Source organism: Mastigoproctus giganteus, chromosome 13, assembly GCF_048544385.1.
Source record: "Mastigoproctus giganteus isolate SK-2022 chromosome 13, ASM4854438v1, whole genome shotgun sequence".
NCBI classification, from domain to species: Eukaryota; Metazoa; Arthropoda; class Arachnida; order Uropygi; family Thelyphonidae; genus Mastigoproctus; species Mastigoproctus giganteus.
The window spans coordinates 91,648,687-91,669,544 of NC_143587.1; the positions used below are offsets into that span (position 1 = coordinate 91,648,687).

At 37.2% G+C, this 20,858-nt stretch overlaps 1 protein-coding gene across 1 annotated transcript in view; it reads right to left on the reverse strand.

The window, feature by feature from the left end:
- RpS23 (ribosomal protein S23) overlaps positions 1-19,514 on the reverse strand; it is a 57,194-nt gene extending 37,680 nt beyond the window's left edge. Inside the window, exon 1 of the mRNA XM_090388186.1 lies at positions 19,452-19,514. Coding sequence (XP_090244312.1) covers positions 19,452-19,455 — 4 coding nt within the window. The 5' untranslated portion in view covers positions 19,456-19,514. The remainder of the gene's footprint in view (positions 1-19,451) is intronic.
- Positions 19,515-20,858: the final 1,344 nt, after the last annotated feature.

A 20,858-nucleotide genomic window follows, 5' to 3' on the forward strand; every position in this document is an offset into this window, starting at 1 on the left:
AAGAGCCACATTTGCTCCCACTACTTGATTAAAATTCTACAATCAAGTGTACAATATGTGAATCAGATCACGAATAAGTCAATAATAAATCTGAAAATGAAACTGATAATCTTGGATGTTGGTGTAATAATAAAGGTTTATTTCCTTTTTTATTTGTTGGTATCGTGGAAACTATAATGCTAGATCTTGTTGACTCTGCTCTGCTAGATAGTGACTGAAGGATTCCGAGAAGTGTGTGTACGGGGGACACTGTTGACAGGTACAAGAGCTGAGTATATTCTTACCACGTGTAGACCATATCAAATTTTTCATTACTTCATACAGCATGACCTCACCACCTTTTCTTACTACTGAATACACCATGAATTGTCAGAATAACAGAATAAACTTTTGCAAAAAGATCTAAACTGCCCAAAAACTTCCTTGTTCATATCACACATATACCTGGTCTCGGTTCTAACCTTAATGATGTCCATTTCTACCTAGTCTGCCAAACCCCATGCACTTTTCTGACAGAATCCCAGCTATCGGTTGATTCAACCACTGCTCATCTCAGTTGTCCGAATTATTCGCTGTATGATTCTTTTCGCTTCAAAGGTGGTACTTTCTCTTGTGGCCATTCCCTATCTAGTGTTTGTTCGGCATTACAAGAATGCAAAATGGGATAAACTGCAAGACTTCTTTTCTTTGGAAAGATTACTGCTTCAAATTTTCTGATGTCAACATTTGCTCAGTTCGTGTCAGTGAAATCACTCTTGAAGGGATGAAATCCTAAAGGATTTCATCTTTTTCACACTCCACCTTAAAATCTCGTCCACCTAAACCCTGGTTTTCCAATAAATGTGCTAAGGCTATTCAAGAGAAGTGTGTTGCATATAAGAATTCGCTTATATTCAAATCTCCAGATTCATTTTCTGCATACAATAAAGCTAGCAGCAATTGAAAAGCAGTTATTAATCAGTCCATACTAGATTTCAAACAGTCTAACAACAGAAAACTTGCTTCCTGTCCAAACTGTAGTTCAGCATTCTGGTCTCTTGCCAAAATCTATTGGTTGCAACTTTTGCCCATCTCTGTTCCCACCTCTCTAAAAACCAGATGGTTCTATTGCCACTTCAGCCATGGATAAAGCCTGCTACCGTTCATTTTTCTTCCAACTCGTGTATTAATGATCTTGGTAAACCTTCTTGCATTGTTGTCAGTACACTCCATTCAATGCCTCCTGTTGTCTTCAGTCAAAAAGGATGTCAGAAGGATTTTGAAGAATCTTGATGGTAAAAAAGCTTAAGGTCTTGATGGTGTTTCTCCACTTGTTCTCAAAACCTTTGCTCCTGAACTTACTCCTGATCTGTGTTGCCGTTATTTTTCACTTTCTTCTTCTAAAGGCATTTTCCCTGATGCTTGGAGATTTTCTCATATCCACCCAGTTCCTAAAAAGGATGACAAATCTCTCCCATCCAATTATCATCCCACTACACTTATATCTACTCTTTCTAAAGTAATGGAGAAATCAATTAACTGCCACTAATTAATTAACTATCTAGAAACCTTCCAACTGACCAATGACTGCCAGTATGGATTCCATCAGTGTCGATCCACTGGTGATATTCTGGATTATGTTACTCATCTATGGACAAATTCAATGGAGGTTTGGAAAAACTCAAGCAGTTGCTCTTCACATTTCAAAGGCTTTTGATCATGTTTGACATAAAGGTATTCTAAATAACTTCCATTTTATGGTTTGCCAACTGTGTTTTGTAATTACATAACCAGGTTTCTCTCTGACTGCTCAATGCAGGTGATGATAGACAAATCATCACCTGCATTGAGCAGTCTTCTAACTTCTCCACTAATGCAGACATTCCACAAAGTTCAGTTCTTTCTCCCACTCTTTTCCCCTTATATATCAATGACCCTTCAATTAAACAGAAGTCCTATCCACAGTTTTGATGATGATACCACATTGCCTTCCAGTTTCAAAAAATGTAACCTGCACAAACAGCTTCAACTTCTCAAATATCCACTACCAATTCTATAAATTCTGATATCCAGATAATTCTCCAGTGGGGCAAAGATATCTTAGTTAATTTTAATCCTTCTAAAACTCTGTCCTGTCATATTTTGCAAAAAGAATTTTTCTGCTCCTATGCTTACCTTCAACAACACTCTGATTTCTGGGCAAGATCATATATTTCTATTGGCATAAGCACATTGCAAATATTGCTTGCTCTGCACCTAGAAAACTGAATTTTCTCTTTTGCCTGAGCGTTACTTTCCTTCCAAATAGCTGTTCACTCTGTAAAAATCACAAATCTGCCCTACCATGGGATATTGTTCCCGCATCTGGGGTAGTGCCCCCACAACCTCCCTCAGGCTTCTATATACGATTCAAAAAAGGGCAGCCAGGTTAATTTCTCTAACAGTTTCTCCACTCTTTGTCTCACAGACGTTTTGTTTTTGCTGCATGCCTTTTCTATAGATACTTCCACGGGCACTGTTCTGAATTGGCTTCTATAATTCCCTCTCTACCTCTTTCAAAGCAGTCTGAAAATGAGCCACAACCAATCAACATCCTTTTGCTGTCCAACTTCAAACTTCCAGCTTTTCTTCTTCCTCATTTATTCATTCAACTTCTGTTTTCTGGAACAACCTTCCTTCTCGTGTATTTTCTGAAAATTACAATCTACAGAAGTTCAGATCCAATGTCAAAAAGTACCTTCTTTCATCTTCTCAATCTTCAACCCATGCATGAAGTATAGGTTCTAATACCTTTCATATTTAGTGTTTTCATAAAAAATAATAATAATAATAATGGCAAGCATGTGTAGAATTGAAGTGCTGATGTGCTGAAAAAGTATATCACTTACACTTAAAGAAAGTAAATTCCACTTACAACAGTAAAACAGTCTTGTTACTGATAAAAAAAAACTTGAAATCCAAATTATGTTATCCAAGAGAAAATTAAAACAACATTCTGCCATTGATAAAACACTTGTAATCCAACGAAAACCCTTCAAACTTAATGACATTGACTGCTGTATTTTTCATGCAAGGTTGTGCTAGCTGAAAACTAGTACTAAGAACTGGAAAGAAGAGTTATAAAAGCTGGAATTCCACTTACTCAATCAGATGTTCAGAATGCAATCTCCACTAACAACAATCTTATTATTGACCAAAAACTTCTAATCCAGGTAACATACTTCAAACTGAAACAATGACATGTAAGATATGAAATCAAAAACAAACCAATACTAGATATCAACTGTCCTCAAGAGGTAATTTTTTCAAACAAGCTATGATAGCCATTTTAAATTTTTTCCCCTCCCCTTTTCTTGGTGCATACTACAGGTGACCTCTACTTAATGCTGATAATTTGTTCAGAAAAAACAGAGCGCTAAGTGAATCAGCACTAAACGAGCACCGTATTCTTATAAAGTAACATAAGTATTCATGAGTTGTAGTAATCAATAATAGACGGTAGTGAAAAGATGCACAAATGTCAGTCAAAATATCTAACATACAAAAATTTGTACATATAAAAAATATTCTATATTACTTATGTATATAATTATGTGGTAACTAACTACATTATGCATCAGAATTAAACTTAAAATCATGGATTTATTAATCTAATGGCACTGGGCTGTTGAGTTCTCACATCTTTGGACTGAAAAATGTGTTGATTTTGGATTGTATTTTGTCCCTCTTCCTCTAGTACAAAATCATGTAGGAATTCATTTCTTTCTTTAAATTTCTTATTAGAAATTTAAAGAAAGAAAAAAAACAGGGCCATTCACTCGGAAATAACCACACGGTTCTGCCTCTCATTACTACCTTTTGGAACAACAGAACTGAGAGAGGCAAACCTGGACCATTTTCACCTGCTCCATTTCTGTCATCACATTTTCACTACATTTAGTGTTAAACATGCTATTAATGTGGATGAAGGGCGAATGTGTATAAATTAACACTGGCACGACCCAATCTTTTTTGTCGGTCTTCAAAAGCTTCCCTAAGTCCTTTTGCTGTAGTTAATGCCTTTACCAATTCTTCATCTGCAGGATCTTGTTCATCTTCTCCCTCAATTGCACACCCTTATTCTTTCGTCATTTCCATGAGTTCATTAGAAAGACCATCCCTGTCGTTGTCATCATCAATTTTATCCAATCCTGCTTCTTTTCCCGAGCTCAATAATTTGTGCTTTAACATTCTCAACTGAATCATCAGGTTTTTGGGAATCCTTTATGCAATTCTTCCAAACTTTCCTCCACACTCCATTCTTGGTTTTCTGAGTCACTTCATCCCATGCACTTGAAATGTTGTAAATGGCAGTTTTAATATTGTAGGATTTCCAAAACTCCTTTGGGCTCGACACATTTTCACCTGTGTTTATGGCTTTAATAGTCTGGGAAAAGGTGTTCCTTATGTAGTAAGCGTTAAATGTGGCAATAACACCTTGTTGCATTGGTTGGATCAGAGATGTAGCATTTGGGGCATGTAAAAATTTTTTGAGGTATTTCATATTGAGGTAAATTTCTCTAATTCTTCTACAAGTAAAAAAATTTTTATATGGTTGTTCAAGTCCTCTAAGCTCTCTTTTGCTTGGATGTCCTGATGTGTTGTTCATGATCAGAACTGCTTAGTAATCAAGATTATTTTGTGCACAATATCTTTCCAAGGTGGGACAGAAGAATTCAGAGTACCAATCAACAAAAAGAGGAGTGGTTACCCAAACTTTTTTATTAGCCTTCCAAATTACAAGTAGGTTTAATTTAGTGAAACCTTTAAGAGCTCTTGGATTTTCCAAATGGTAAACTAAAAGGGGTTTTAATTTAAAATCCCCTGCAGCATTACCATCCGACAATAAAGCCAACTGATCCTTTGCCGTTTTGAAGAGTGGCATGTTTTTTACTTTTTTTTTATATGAAATTTCTTTTAGGCATTCATTTCCAAAAAAATGTCCTGTTTCATCATGTTAAAAACTTGAGCAGTACAACACCCTTCTTCAATAATTTTAACAAGTTATTTTTTGAAAGTTTCGGATCCTTCTTGATCTGCACTTGTGGCTTGTCCCTGCTATGTTGTGTAGATTACAGAGCATTTTTAAATCTATCGAACCATCCCTTACTAATGTTAAATGGTTCCACGTTTTTTTCAAGGTGAGCTTTCTTCAGATCTTCATATAGGGCTAGGCTAAACACTTTTTCTTTCATAATAATTGAACTTAACAGAATTCTGCGTTGGATATTATCTTCAGTGAAATTATTTAGAAGTTTCTCCATTTTGATCATAATAGCCAGCCTAGCCCTAGTCAATTTAGTTGCCTACAGTGGAACGGCTGTCTTTCCCACTGATAAAATTAATTCTTTATTTTTTTATGATTGTTCTTACAGTTGAACCTGCCAGTCCTAAATTATTGCATACACTGGAATCGATTTGCTTCAAAATGTCTAATTAAATTTTTAAACTCAATCCTTTTCTTACCTTTTGTAGTCTTCATACCGTGTCCAGATGTTGTTGCCTTTTCATTCTTATCTGCCATTATTAACTCTTCGAAAATGTAACTGCATTATACCTTAATATATAATGTTCAAGTTCAATGTTCAAGATACAATGTTCAAGTCAACCGTCTGTTACAGATGATGTCTAACACTGTACTGAGTGATGACTAGATTTTGGATAAATGCATATAATGCAAATATTACAAGCAATACTGTACATTCCTTAAGTTGATCATTTTTTCGAATGTTGATCTCAGAATTACATAAGTCACTGGACTGCAATTAAATAGTGTGGGAGAAAATGTCACTGAGCATGGAAAACATAAATGATGTGTTGCTATTCATTCTCATGCTATCGACTACCTCAGATGAAACGTTTTGTTAAAAATTCCAAAAATTCAATCTGTAAAAGCATTCAATTCAAAAATTCAATATGTACGCTAGTAAAAGAGTGTCATAGTGAGATATGGATTATAATATAAGAACAGCATTATAGCAAGTCAGCGTAAAGTGAACTGCGTTATAACAAGGGCCTACTGTATATATATATATATACCAACATGGCTATTGCTGGATTAAGAAAAGGGCAGGCATTGCACCTAGTTGTCATCAAAGATTAGCTATTCCTGTATGGTGTGTGAATATGATCAGGCCCATGAAAAAGTGGCGTACTGGATGCAATAAATCTAGGCTCCAACACAGAATGGAGGTCTGCGAAACCAATTGTGTATATTGATACCTCAGATATAACACCTCAACTGCTGCATACATTTTGGTTCATAGAACTTGCACATGGAGGACATATCCAGCATTACTAACTAGCAAGACAACACAAGCAGAGGTTTTGGTTTTTACAGAATGCCTGTACTTGATATACAAGAATCTCAAGTAGCACCTGAATATCAGCTCCATTAGCATTTCTGCCTCCCGCTAAGTGATAGCATTACTGGGCTGAGAGGTGGCAAATGAAGTTTAACATTGACAAATGTAAAGTACTACACATGGGAAACAGCAACCCCAGAGCAACGTATCAACTCTGTGGTACTACACTGACAGTGGTAGAGAATGAAAGGGACTTGGGGGTGGTTGTGCAGGCAGATATGAAGTTCTCTGAGCAGTGCAGACGGGCTGCAAGAGTAGCCCATGGAGTATTGTCAATGATATACAGGAATTTTTCCAGCAGGGATAAGGAGATGATTATTCCATTGTATAAGGCGATGGTCAGGCCACACCTAGAGTACTGTATACAGGTCTGGAGGCCTCATTTCAAGAAGGATGTAGAGCTGCTGGAACGAGTACAGAGAAGGGCAACAAGATTAGTGAATGGAACAAAGGGGTGCTCTTACGAAGAAAGGCTTAAGTTTTGCAAATTACAGTGTCTGGAGACTAGGCACCAGCGAGGTGATCTGATAGAGGTGTATAAAGCCTTGAATGGTTTAAGCATGCTCAATGCTGATGGGATTCTTCCTCTAGCTCAAAAAAATCACCTGAGAGGGCATAAATTCAAATTGAGGAAAGACAGATGTAGGATAGTCGTGCGGAAATTTGCCTTTAGCCAGCGGGTGGTTGGTTGGTGGAACAGACTTCCATCCCTTGTGGTGGAGGTTGATAGCCTAAATAAGTTTAAGGCTCAGCTGGACAGGTATTTTGAACGAACAGAGGGGTGAAGTGGAAGTGGGTTTTTTTTTTTTTTTGGCTGATGCTGCATAAGCTTGCTTTCTTGCATCAAATGCCTCTACTAATGCTAATGCTAAGCGACACTAGCAAACCAGAAAAGGCAGAGATTTTAGAGTTCACAGAATGATCGGCACTCTTCTAAAAATTGTTACACTTGAATTGCAACTGGGATATGAATATCAGTTCCATTACCATTTCAGACTACTTAGTGAAAGAATTAACTATTGTCATCTGCAGAATGTCCATGACAAGTGTTGGGATAACCCTGTTATCTAAAGGGGTTATTAAAGCTTAATTTAATACCAAAAGTACTCAACATTTTCAAGGACTAGTTCCCACTAGAGTGGTCAATCTACAGAGTAAATTTTTTTCACAGAGTTGAAAATTTGTAAAAAATTAAATCATAATTAATTTTAATTTGCAAACAAAAGTGAAAAGCATTTACAAAAATAAAAACCTGATTTATTTGATACAATACACTCTACACCTTTTATACATCAAATAATTCAATTTCATAAATTTCTCGGCTGAATTTCACAAAATTTCAGCTTTTATAAGCCAAATATTAGGTAACAATGACCAAGGTGCAAGCTTCTATTATAAACTGTGTGTATAATTACACGGAAGCACAGGTAGCAGACAGTAAAACTTACTGGAAGTTTTTTGCCAACTTGTATATTAATGTTAATGGACACAGTTTGAAACTGTGTATACTTGTATATTAATGTTAATGGTTGTTGTTGTTGTGGGGGTTTTATGGCACATAAGCTGCTTTGGCTATAATGCACCTTAATGTTAATGGACACACCTTCAAAAACATATATAGATGTATGTATTCCATGGAGCTCACATGAAAATAGCATAATACACATACATAATGCTTAGAGCTTTTCTGCACTTGAAATCTGAACACAAGTAGAATTGTAAAATTGTTTCATTTTATTCAGATCTGCTTTCGTGAATTTACATTTACCACTAGGGACAGCACATTAGCCCAAGAATGATGAATAAACAGACACCAATCACACCATGGTATTCTGATACATAAATAAATAGAATTAAAATTGACTCTTACTGTGGAAAGATTGCATGGTTACTATTGTTTCACATCATAAACTAGATCTCAAATATGAAATCAATGTTTCATTGTGATATTTTCTTTAGCACTATGGCTCATCTTTCACAGCTAATAGAGCACTGTGAAAGCTTACATTAATAGTGCTATCAAATTATTTTGTGACCTTATGGCATTGAAAAATAAATAACTGTTAAATTTGAAGCTGGTTAAGTAACCAGATATTTTTAGTTTGATGGGAGGCATCAATAAAAAAAAAAAAAGTACAGAAAAAAAAAATAATAATAAATAAATAAATAACTGTGATTGAAAGAGGGAGCATTTTTTGATTATTCATCATATGAGAAAGAATTAAATAAGCCACACTATTATATCAAGTAACAGTTAACTTGTAACTCTGACCATTGTACATTATAATTCAGCTATTATTTATTGTAATTAAATTCAGTTATCTGGCCTTTTGTAACTCATTAAAACTATTCTAATCCCTCTATAATCCTGACAATGAAAATGTGTATCTAACTGCAAAATTTCAATAAACAACTTAACCTATCATGTCATATGTTACTGGTTAAATTAATTTTTTTTTCTCAAAAACCACTTCATTTGCTCATTTCTACAGCAGCAGCATTGATGAACCCTTTATTGGTCACACGATTCATCAGATGTTTAGCATTTCTACTTAAGGGTTAAAAACATCCTTTTTCAATTTATGTTGCTTGACATGTTTCATCAGTGAAAGATCCCACAGCAATTTGTTTACTTTAAAGCTTCATACACTTCAGTAACCCAATAGATGCCAAGCTTTGAGGGAGAAATTATAGAACCTCTTGTTGCTTTTCACTGCACCAACATTTATGCCATTCCTAGCATGAGGTTTCCAAACTGTGTGTAGTACTGTATTGCAGATGTTACCAAACTACTGCCTTATACAATGAGATAAAATATCTTTGTCCTAGTGGAAAAAATGCTCCTAAACATCACTGACAAAACCCCACGAGCTGTTCTAGCCACCTGTTTGCACGGCTCAGAGAACTTCATGTCGGCCTCTACAATTACACCCAGGTCTTTTTATCTTAGTAATTAACCTGAATTTGCTGCTACCCAAGAGGTATATTATTAAGTTTACTGCTAGGCTATCCAAACGCAGTACCTTGCATTGCCAATTTTAAACCCTCTACTGCCATTTTTCAGTCCATCTACCTAGCTTCTCTAGATTTTGAAGTAGCATATCCTGATTTTTTTTTTTTTTTTTTTTAATCCTGATAACTGTCACTAACCATCCTACCAATCTTTGTATCATCACAAAACTTAGATATTTGCAACCCTCCTTCCTGAAATATCTATAATAATAGAACTACAAAAAAACTCAAAACTGAGTGGTGTTAGTCTTGGCAAATAATACAAAAAAGCAAGTTATAAGGCAAAAAAAAACAAAAAAAAACAGCACTTCCCACATCACTAGTTCATTCTCTCTAGGATTGTCTAATTCTTCCTAAAATTTATTCAAAGTACCCATCACTGCCAGTTTAGACTGGGAATTTGTTCCAACAATCAACCACCCACCCATTGACTGAAGGGCAATTAACACACACCTCCCTACAACCATCCTTCTTAATCCTTAAATAGATTATATAAGAAATTAAATTCTTCTTTATTCATCCATAAGTATATCTTAAAATGATTTTCATCTTCTTCTAAGTCCTGCAGTAAATAATGCAATTCACATTTATGTTCTGTTCCAATTTATATCATGTATCTATTGCTTACTCTCTTTTGTTTTCTCAGCTATAAGAAAAGCAAATGCATTTTCTAAATCTTCTTCAAAATCTGAAGAAGAGTATAACTGGCAATTCATTTCGCTTCAGCTTTCCCCAAAGAGACAACACATATAATGTTACAGTAATGCATCTCCTACGATTGACTTCACAGTTTGCACTAAACAGTGACATGACATGAAGTCCCACGATGTGATAATAGTGTGTTTCCGCCTTTAGTATATGAAGTGTCACTGCTGATAATCAGATCAATGGTATTACTTTCTCTTATTGCCTCTCTACATGCTGGTGTAGGAAATAATGAATTCACAAGTCTTGCTACTATGTGAATGACCTATAGAAGCTACTATAGAAAATTAATATCCCCAATTATAAGATATTCTGATTTAATGTAATGGGCCACTATATTTCTGTACTCATCACATTGACCTATAATAAACTCCTCATTTTTGTTTTCCCATTGCTTATGTCATACCAAACTGACTCAACACTGAACTGGCCTACCCTTTCCCACTGGAAGTACTGTCTGGATTTTATGCACTTTTTTTCTAAGAACTTAATCCTCCTCCCCCGTGCTGACTCAACACATTGTACTGCCATATATTCAAATTCTGAATCCCTTATATCTGAGCTGATATCTGATATCCTCACAATGTCTGTATGACTTTACCAGTACTTCAAATTCATCAACTTTAATTTCTGTGCTCCTAGTTATGTAGTATACATGCAATTATTTTTATTTAGTAACCCTAATACAGTTTATGTATTTGCTTGTTCCATGAGAACCCCAGCAGGTGTTGAAATCCTGGGCACTTTGCGCTTTCCAGGCTGCTGCATGTTCCAATAGAAGCAGCAGAAGAATCACTTTCACCTCTGCCAGTGGCTGCTATTAATCTATTACTCTGTATCCTCTACCACACAGGCTAGCAATTTTCTGCCCCACCTAACATTGCCTCAGTAGCATCCGCAAATATATTTACACCCCTTCTATTTAACTGTAGTATCCCATATCCTATTTAATTGGTGTATCCCATATCCCTGTAAGAACACTCACCTGTTAATGAGCACAGACCGTGATGAGTAAAATTCTACCTCATGTGCCAAGCATGGTCTTTCCAGGGCTGAAATGATGACAAGGCATCTTGTACTCCCTCCAACTGCATCCTGGGTAGGATTTCAAGCACTTTCAATTTTAATCCTAACTCATGACCTTTTCTCAATATTGCTCTGTACTTCTTAATTAAATACTCAGATCTACTTTTAATATCATTAGTATCAAAGCGTACAATAATATCACCTTTTGTGTCTTTCAGAGACACAAAAGGTGATATGACTGGTCAACACGTAAATTGTTACAAAAACACCCATCTTGACAAATTTTATGCTGCTGAACACAAAAATCACATTAAAATTTGTCAATTTCTCATTTTCAAATTACCATTGGGGTTTCATATTAGCAAGTTACTCTACATTATCAACTAGTTTTCAGCAAAAACACACAAAAACACTTCAGCTTTAGTAGCACCACGCTCTTATCACATGATCAGCAACTGTAGCCTCAAATGCGTTTTAGACTCTGTTGCGGCAATCCTCGAATAAGGCTAGGGACTGGGTGGTTTTTTCTCAGTTATCGGTTGTTCTTCATGAGATTCCTACTTTTGGTGCAGTATCTGTCTCATTCAAGTTTAATATGCCCCATAATTGTGTGAATAGTCTGGATGACTTCTGTTACATATCCAGAGAAGTCATGTTAGCTTTAAGAAAGTGTCCCTTAACTGGAGCCATAAAAAAATGCCTACTTCTTGTATTTTCAGCGTAAAGTAGGTGACCAGGACAAGAACTGGAAACCACACATTCTGCACTACCCGATACTGTTACTTCTGTATGCCTCCTTTTAGAAAAGGGATGACAGTGAAGAAAAAATGGACAGTGACATACCTGAATATACCATCTGCAATACGTCCCGTGCCTCACGGTGAAGTACTACCTATTCCTCAGCCACTCTACCATTTTTCTATACACTCTGATGAAGACGAAGACAATGATGAACATCAACTTGATTACACGAAAAAGTACAGCAGCCGTCTACATCTAGGGATCCACCATTCTGTCCAAACCGGACAGACTGAACGACATAAGATAACAGAAAGTGAGCTTAATGACCTCATCAAGAATAAGGCAGAGCTTTTGGCGTCGAGACTACAACAGCAGAATCTTCTAGATCATTCTGTGAAAGTCAAAACATCTTATACTCTAAATAAAGACTATGATAAATTCTATTAAACAGAAGATGATCTCACTGTTTGTAAGGTTGCTGATTGTCTAATGGCAACAATGAACATCAGGTATGTTCCCGAAGAATGGCAACTATTTATAGATGCTTCTAAGGTTTGCCTTAAGGCTGTGTTATCACACAATGGAAATAGAGCCTGAAGCGTTCTGCATATGCCTATGTATTTGTTTGGCTATACACGACTTTATGGTGTACCATCTGCTCCAATATACAGTACACCGAGAATCAGCAGGGGAAAACAGCGATTGACAGGTTCTGACTCTGCCCACTCACTGCGTTTCCCCTCTTCATTACAGGTGGATGTCACATGACATCATGTGGTGGTAAATGCAAAATTATCATTTACTGCTACAGTTCTCGTGTTGCATCGCTTCGTCCTGTGTGCTTGTTTCGTTATTGTGCTGCATCATGCCAGGTATCTTTTATGCTTTTCTGGTGCCATGTGTTGCCGTCACATATTCTTTATCTTTTTTTTATTTTTATTTTAGTGTTTTTTGTTCAATCCCAATGGAGCAAGTGACTGTGAAATTGTATGGTTTGGAACATGACGGATGTAAGGCTGTGACTGAATTGGTGTATGAGCGTGAATTTGATTGTTTTTGAGTACAAGTGTTTTCAGTGTGGATGTTTGATTAAATTGGCCGAGTGCTATTAAAAGGAAACTGCCATTGAGAACAGAAGATAGTCAGTTCAACTCGTACCTCGCAGAATGTGTGGCGGTGTATGCACTCTGGTAGCAAAGACAGGATGATGGCTTTTCTGAAAGGAGTTCAGGAAACCTACCAGCCCATATGACAGAATGAGGCGAGTTTTCTTTGAATTCCAATAGCTTTTTGATGATTTTCACAGTAGTTGTTTTAGTTGTTAGTATAAGATTATCTTAATAGTAGCGGAGTCAGGGGTGGCAGCAACCAGAAAAAAAAAAAAAAAAAAAAAAGTACAGTAAACCCCTGCTATTCGCGCGGGGGTTACGTTTCTGAAAAATGTCGCGAATAACGAAAACGCGAATACTGAGTTATGGCTCCCATAGTAATAAAGGGGTTCCGTTCCAAAGTATCAAATATATAAGAAAAACTAGTCTAAAATTTTGTCTATGTATGTATTATATGTACCTTCATATTATGACTATGTACATAGTGAAATGCAAGCATATGGCATCGAAATGAAAATAAGAAACAATTTAATATTAAATGTAATATTTATTAGAAATCTGAAACAAATCTCTCAAACCAGCGCCTTTGCTAGCAAAAAAACTTATCCCGCCAGTGCTATATCACCAGTTTCGCTTAAAGTGTTGATAAAGGAGTTTTGCCTTTTCACGAATGATGAGTGAACTTAACGGAATTTTATTTTGAGTTCGGTCTTCTATCCACAGATTTAAAGCTTGTTCCATTTTTTCTAATTTAACATCATGAGTTACAGAGCAAATTTTTGAAGCAATTAGCGTGCGCATTTTCACGGACACTACGGCGGATTTTTTCTTCCGATTTTTTGATTGATCGTACCGTTGATTATTGATTTTATAATGTTTTGCCATTGAGGAGACACTTTCACCATTAGAAATTTTGTCTAATAACTCAATTTTATTTGCTAATGTCATCGCCACCTTCTTTGATATTTTCACATTTCCCTTGTTATTCGTAGGCATATTTTTGTAGGGGTTAGAAAGAACTTGTCCACAATAAAGTCACTTTCTTCCGTTAACACACTCGAAAAAGTCTGTTTTACACTGCAAAACGGTAGATTTATCATTTTTGTAAGCATATCAATTTATAAATTGATAAATTTATAAGCATATAAATTAAAAGCAAACGACAAAACCTTTCATGACAAGTGCATAACACATACTGAACAAGGATTAGCGAGAAACATCCAAGCTCGCGATTTTGTCAACCCTCTCCCCCCACCCACCCACCCACCCACTGAGCGCTGTTTTGACCAGGAAAGATAATTCTAGCCACGCTGATGTTTTTTTATGGCAGAAAATATTCATGGAGCTTTAAAATTCACATTTTTTTAGGTTTTGTTTTATATTAAATCGGCAATCGCAATACAGATACCGCGAATAGCGGGGGTTTACTGTATTTTTGTAGATGTGCATGAGTAATTCTTATTGTTAATGCATGTGTAATCATCTAGTAATGTTTGGTCAAAAAGGTGAGAGTTGGGGGCAGCAACCCCCACCAAAAATTTAAAAAAATAAGCATTTTGTAGACAATCTGTGCTTTAAAAAGAAATTTCATTGTTAATGCACATGGAATCTTCCAGTAATGTACAATCAAAGAGGGGGTCAGGCGGTGGCAGCCCCCACCAAAAATATCAAAAAAATAAGTGTTTTTGTGGACAATTTGTATTAACAAAGAGCAATTTCATTAATGCATGTGGAATCGTCTAGTAACGTACAAGCAAGAATCACTGGTTGAACATGGTGTGAATTTTTATTACTTGTTTTTAAAAAATTGCTGTTTTGCCATTTCTTTTTCTTCATATCAGCTCCGACATATTGTGAGGTCACGTGACATTGTCTTCCCCGAATACCGCACATACTGGCATTTGTCACATGACACCTGCCACGTGCAGTCAAGGAGAAAGGGAGGGAATGCTGTGAGTGGGCAGAGTCACCCTGTCAATCACTACTTTCCCCCTTTGTGAGGGGTATGTCAACTTAAGTATTATCATTTGTTCACATAACAACAGTGTTCATATAACAACAGACAAGAATTTGTTGAGAACACCATGACTTCGTTAATTCTTGGGGGGGGGGGGACATATCTAATATTTTTCGTTTTGATTTCAACATTACACATCACTGTTCCAGTATAAAGTTGTTAGCTGGATTATTATTTTCTGACTCAATGTTCTTCCTCCCTAACCTTTTTTTTTTTTTTTAATGAAATCCCCAAACATGACATGTATTAGAGCCTATGGTGCTTAGTATGCACATGGTTTGAAGGTTGAGAAGTTCAAAGCAGATACTTCATAACATTAGACATTTCTGTAGATTGCAATTTTCAGAATATATGTGTGAAGGGAGCTTGTTCCAGAAAATGGAAGTTGAAGGAAAATGAACAGCCAGTTTGGTGAGTTAAGTCAGACAGTAAAAGGATATTTACTGGTTGTAGCACATGTTCACACTGGTTTAAGGGAGGGGGAGAAAGTGGTGGGTTGATTATAGACACCAATTAAGAACAGTGCCCAGAGAGGTATCTAAAGAAGACATGAAGGAGAAACAATGTCTGAGACAAAGTGGAGAGATTTTGTAATAGAAGGTTCATTAATTAACCCGACTGGCCTCTTTCAAATGGAGTCTAGAAGCCTGAGAGCATTTTATGGCGGCACCAACCCAGATGTGGAAACAATATTCCACAGTAAGGCAGATTTGAGATTTGCAGATAATACAAAGATTGGCAGGGTTGTTAATGACAATAATGGCAGTACGCTCCTGCAACAGAATCTAAAAAGTCAGGCAGATGGGCTGAGAAGTGGCAACTGAAGTTTAACACTGCCAATGCAAACTACTGCATATATGTAGCAGAAACCACGGAGTGCAGTGTCGAGTCAGTTTGGTGTGACATAAGCATTGGGAGATCAAAATTGAGAGTAGAAGTGTGCTATAGGCCTAATGACTCTGATGAGTATAATAAGAAACTGTTCAGAGAAATAGAGTGGGCCAGTAAATCAGAGAGTCTTATAATGGGGGATTTTAATTTCCGAGATATTGACTGGAATTTGGGGGCTGGTCACTCACACAGTAGCAAGGCTTTTGTGGATTTATTGGATGATTGTTTTCTACATCAGCATGTTCGGGAGGCAACTAGAGGGAGTAATACTCTTGATTTGATTATCAGTAGTGATTCTTCATGCATTAAGAATCTGCAGATAAATGAACCACTAGGTGACAGTGATCAGTGTGCTGAAGTGGGAGTTACTCAAAGAGGTAACTACCATTAGGGGTAAAGTGAAGGGGTTTTGCTTTCGTAAAGGCGACTACAATGGACTGAGACAGTATTTAAATTTTATACAGTGCGATCAACTGATGATATTGCCAACAGCAAATTCAAAATGGGAAGCATTCAAAGAACTTATCTTGGAAGCTACTAGGCTTTACATACCAACTAAGAAATATTGTTCAAGGTTTAGGCCTAAATGGATGTCAGATGAACTAATGAGGCATATGGCAGAGAAGAAAAATGCATGGGATACATACAAATTAACACGTGACACAGACGCCTATGATAGATACAAGTTGATCTGTAACCAAGTTCCAAAGGAGGTTAGGCAGGCGAAGGCAGATTACGACAGATCCTTGGCAAGGGATGCGAAGAAAAACAGCAAAGAGTTCTTTACTTATGTAAACTCTAGAAGGAAGGGGATGAATCAAATTGGTCCACTTGAGATCGATGGGTCAACTGTTGATGACCCTGCTCAGGTAGCTAACAAACTAAATGAATATTTTGCATCGACATTCACACATGAGGAGTTATTCAACGAGGGGAATGCCAGGGGTGTATTCAACTCTAGCAGTAAGCTAGAGAATCTTGTAATAACTGAGAGCAAAGTGGAGGAGAAATTGTTGAAGATAAACACAAGAAAGGCACCTGGGGTGGATGGGATCTATCCAGTTATATTAAAGGAGGCAGCAAAGGAAGTAAGTAAACCCTTAGCCATAATTATGAGAGCTTCCTTGGACTCAGGGGAGGTACCCATGGACTGGAGATGTGCAAATGTGACCCCAATTCACAAAGGGGGATCAAAGGCTGACACAAGTAATTATAGACCTGTGAGTTTAACTTCTGTTCCCGGAAAATTAAGGGAGGCACTGGTTAAAGAAGCACTGCAGGATCATCTAGACAAGACTTCAGTTATAGCTAGGACACAGCATGGTTTTGTTAAGGGTAAGTCTTGCCTGACCAATTTGATTGGATACTATGATGCAGTCACAAAAGAACTGGATGCAGGGAATAACTTTGATATTATATACTTGGATCTTAGAAAGGCTTTTGATACTGTTGCACATGGAAGACTGCTGCACAAATTGGAGCAGTGTGGCATTGGAGGCAAATTGCTGCTATGGATAAAGGGGTGGTTGAGGGAGAGAAGACAGAGAGTGGTAATCAATGGACACTGCTCATCGTGGACTAATGTTATTAGTGGAGTCCCTCAGGGTTCAGTGTTGGGTCCTTTATTGTTTTCTGTATTTATAAATGATATTGATAATGGTATATCAGGCTTAATGTCCAAGTTTGCAGACGATACAAAGGTTGGCAGGGTTGTCAAGGACACTACTGACACTATGCTGCTGCAACAGGATTTGGAAAGGTTGAGCAGATAGGCTTCGAGGTGGCAAATGAAGTTTAACATTGACAAATGTAAAGTACTACATATGGGAAACAGCAACCCCAGAGCAACGTATCAACTGTGTGGTACTACACTGACAGTGGTAGAGAGTGAAAGGGACCTGGGGGTGGTTGTGCAGGCAGATATGAAGTTCTCTGAGCAGTGCAGACGGGCTGCAAGAGTAGCTCATGGTGTATTGTCAATGATATATAGGAATTTTTCTAGCAGGGATAAGGAGGTGATTATTCCCTTGTATAAGGCAATGGTCAGGCAACACCTAGAGCTGTATACAGGCCTGGAGGCCTCATTTCAAGAAGGATGTAGAGCTGCTGGAACGAGTACAGAGAAGGGCAACTAGATTGGTGAATGGGACAAAGGGGTACTCTTACGAAGAAAGGCTTAAGTTTTGTGAATTACAGTGTCTGGAAACTAGGCACCAGCGAGGTGATCTGATAGAGGTGTACAAAGCCTTGAATGGTTTGAGCATGCTCAATGCTGATGGGATTCTTCCTCTTGCTCAGAATAATCACCTGAGAGGGCATAAATTCAAATTGAGGAAAGACAGATGTAGGATAGATGTGCGGAAATTTGCCTTTAGCCAGCGGGTGGTTGGTAGGTGGAACAGACTTCCATCCCTTGTCGTGGAAGTTGATAGCCTAAATAGGTTTAAGGCTCAGCTGGACAGGTATTTCGAACGAACAGAGGGGGGAAGTGGAAGTGGTTATTTTTATTTATTTATGTTACTTTTTTTTTTTTTTTGGCTGATGCTGCATAAGCTTGCTTTCTTGCATCAAATGCCTCTACTAATGCTAGTAATGTACCAACTGTGGTACTACATGCAGTGTAGTGGAGAATAAAAGAACCTCAGGGTAATTGTAGTAAAATATGAAGTTCTCTGAGCAGTGCAGACAGGCTGCTAAGCCAGCTCATTGGGTTTTGTTGATGATATACAAGAATTATCTGATTGAGGTGTTTAAGGCTATGAATGGTTTGAGCATGCTCAATGCTGATAGGATTCTTCCTCTTGCTCAGATTACACACTTGAGGAGGAATAAATTCAAATTGAGGAATGAAGGTTGCAAAATAGTTGTGCAAAAATTTTCCTTTCGCCAGCAAGTGGTTGATTACTGGAACAAACAAATTTTCATCTGTCGTTGTAGAAATTGATACGTTAATTAATCAGGGAAGAACTAGACATACTTCAGAGGGAATGGATAGGTGAAATGAGAAGTTTTTTTGTTTTTTTTTGGCTGATGCTGTATAAGCCTGCTATCTGAAATCATATGTGACTACTAATATAATGCTAAGTTTGCCATACCTGTTCACTATTAACTTAAAATGTTATAAAACAATCCAAAGCCTAATGAGTTGCGAAGTTAGTGGCAGGCAGAACACACATTTTGCTGTATTCCGAACATTATTGCAATACTACTGTATTAAAGTAATACTATTTTGGTTTTTTTTTTTTTTTTTTCTGAATAAGGATACCATGCCTCTGAAGTTACCAGTAAACAAGCTTCAGTTTCTTATATTATGCGAACTTCATATTTCTTTCAATTTTTAATAACCAAAACCCCGAACAGGGGTTTTTCTCGATCACATTTAACTATACAATACAAAATCACATCTAAGTACTATACCAAAGATATATTTTTTGGCACCGACTCACAAAATAGAAATTTAAATATATATATTGTTGATTATAAATTAGCTTTAATCTACTACCTAAAAAACAATTAACTACAACAACAGCATACATTATTAAAAATGAAACAAACAATTACACTCACCCATATTCAACACAACGTGTAACAAAAGATCACCTAAGACTTTTGCATGATGAAACGTGGGGCTAAGAGAAGTAATATGTCCGTTAGGTGGCGATAGTACATATTTATTTTTATTTTTTTAGAGAAATTATTGTTTTCAAATAAAGGAGTAATGGGTGATTATGGTGCTTTGATTTTTCGATTATAAAAAAATAATGTAAGGAAACTATTCTGTTCTGATATTCATCTTGGTCAATAAAAGAAATTTACTGTTAGCACCGTTTTTCCTACTTCACTAATCCCTTTACTTGTTAAAGAGATGTGTATGGTGGAGATCTTGATTTCAATTTTTAGACAGTAGGAATAAACACTGAGTGTACAGAAATCGTGGGATACCTACCTAGTAACGGGTAGGCCCACCTATCGCGCGGATAAGGGCAGTCCCACGGCGGAGAATTAATCTACTAGTTCAATAAAACATTCCACAGGTATTTCCATCCATGTTGCTGCACTGCTGTCCATAATTCCATTGCATTCCTGCAGGGAGGATTCAAAATTCGAATGGACCTTTCCACGGCATCCCAAATATGCTCCACAGGAGTTAGGTCCAATGAATGGGGAGGTCATCCATAGCGATAATACCTGCGGAATGCACTTCAAACCATGTTCCAGTTATGGAAGAGTCCATTGTCCTATGGGTGCACGATGACCATGAAGGGATGCAGATAGTCAACACAAATGGACGCGTGAACTGGGCCGTTTAGAGATGCGTCTAGACGTACCAGACGGTCCAAACATGTGCCCGTTGAACACGCTCCAGACCATTACCGAATGTCCACCAGAATAGTTCCTCATTGACATTATGGGTGAATAGCTTCGGGCACTTTCCGCCAGATACGTACCCTCCTGTCCGCTCGAAATAACTGGACACGGGACTCGTCGGACAAGGAGACCCTTCTTCAATCATCCATTGTCCAGAGACTTAGTTCTTTCGCCCAGTTGAGGGGTACAATCCTGAGCACGGGCGGCTCGTTGGTAGGCACTGCGGAACTGTAGCACCACAAGCTTTTTAAACCTAAATGTCAACAGAGTTATATGAAATTTTGTGAAGAACAATGCAACATAATAGATATTTTTTATTACCAGGTCCCGCATAAAGTATAACATCCTCTATTTTCAATAATCCTTTCAATAATAAACTAATAAAAACACGAAATCGTTTTCAACTTTGACGTCTTTACGTGGAATTGTGAGCTGCGCAGTTCCACATTTTGGCCACAGTGGTTGAGTCAATGCCTAGTTGGCAGGTCGCCAATACGCATTTTTAGAGGTGATAACACGAGTCAAAGGAACTGCGGTACGAGCAGTGCCTATTTGAACAGTGCTGAATGAAGCAGTTATTAATCGATTTTCAAAAAAACCCCTGAG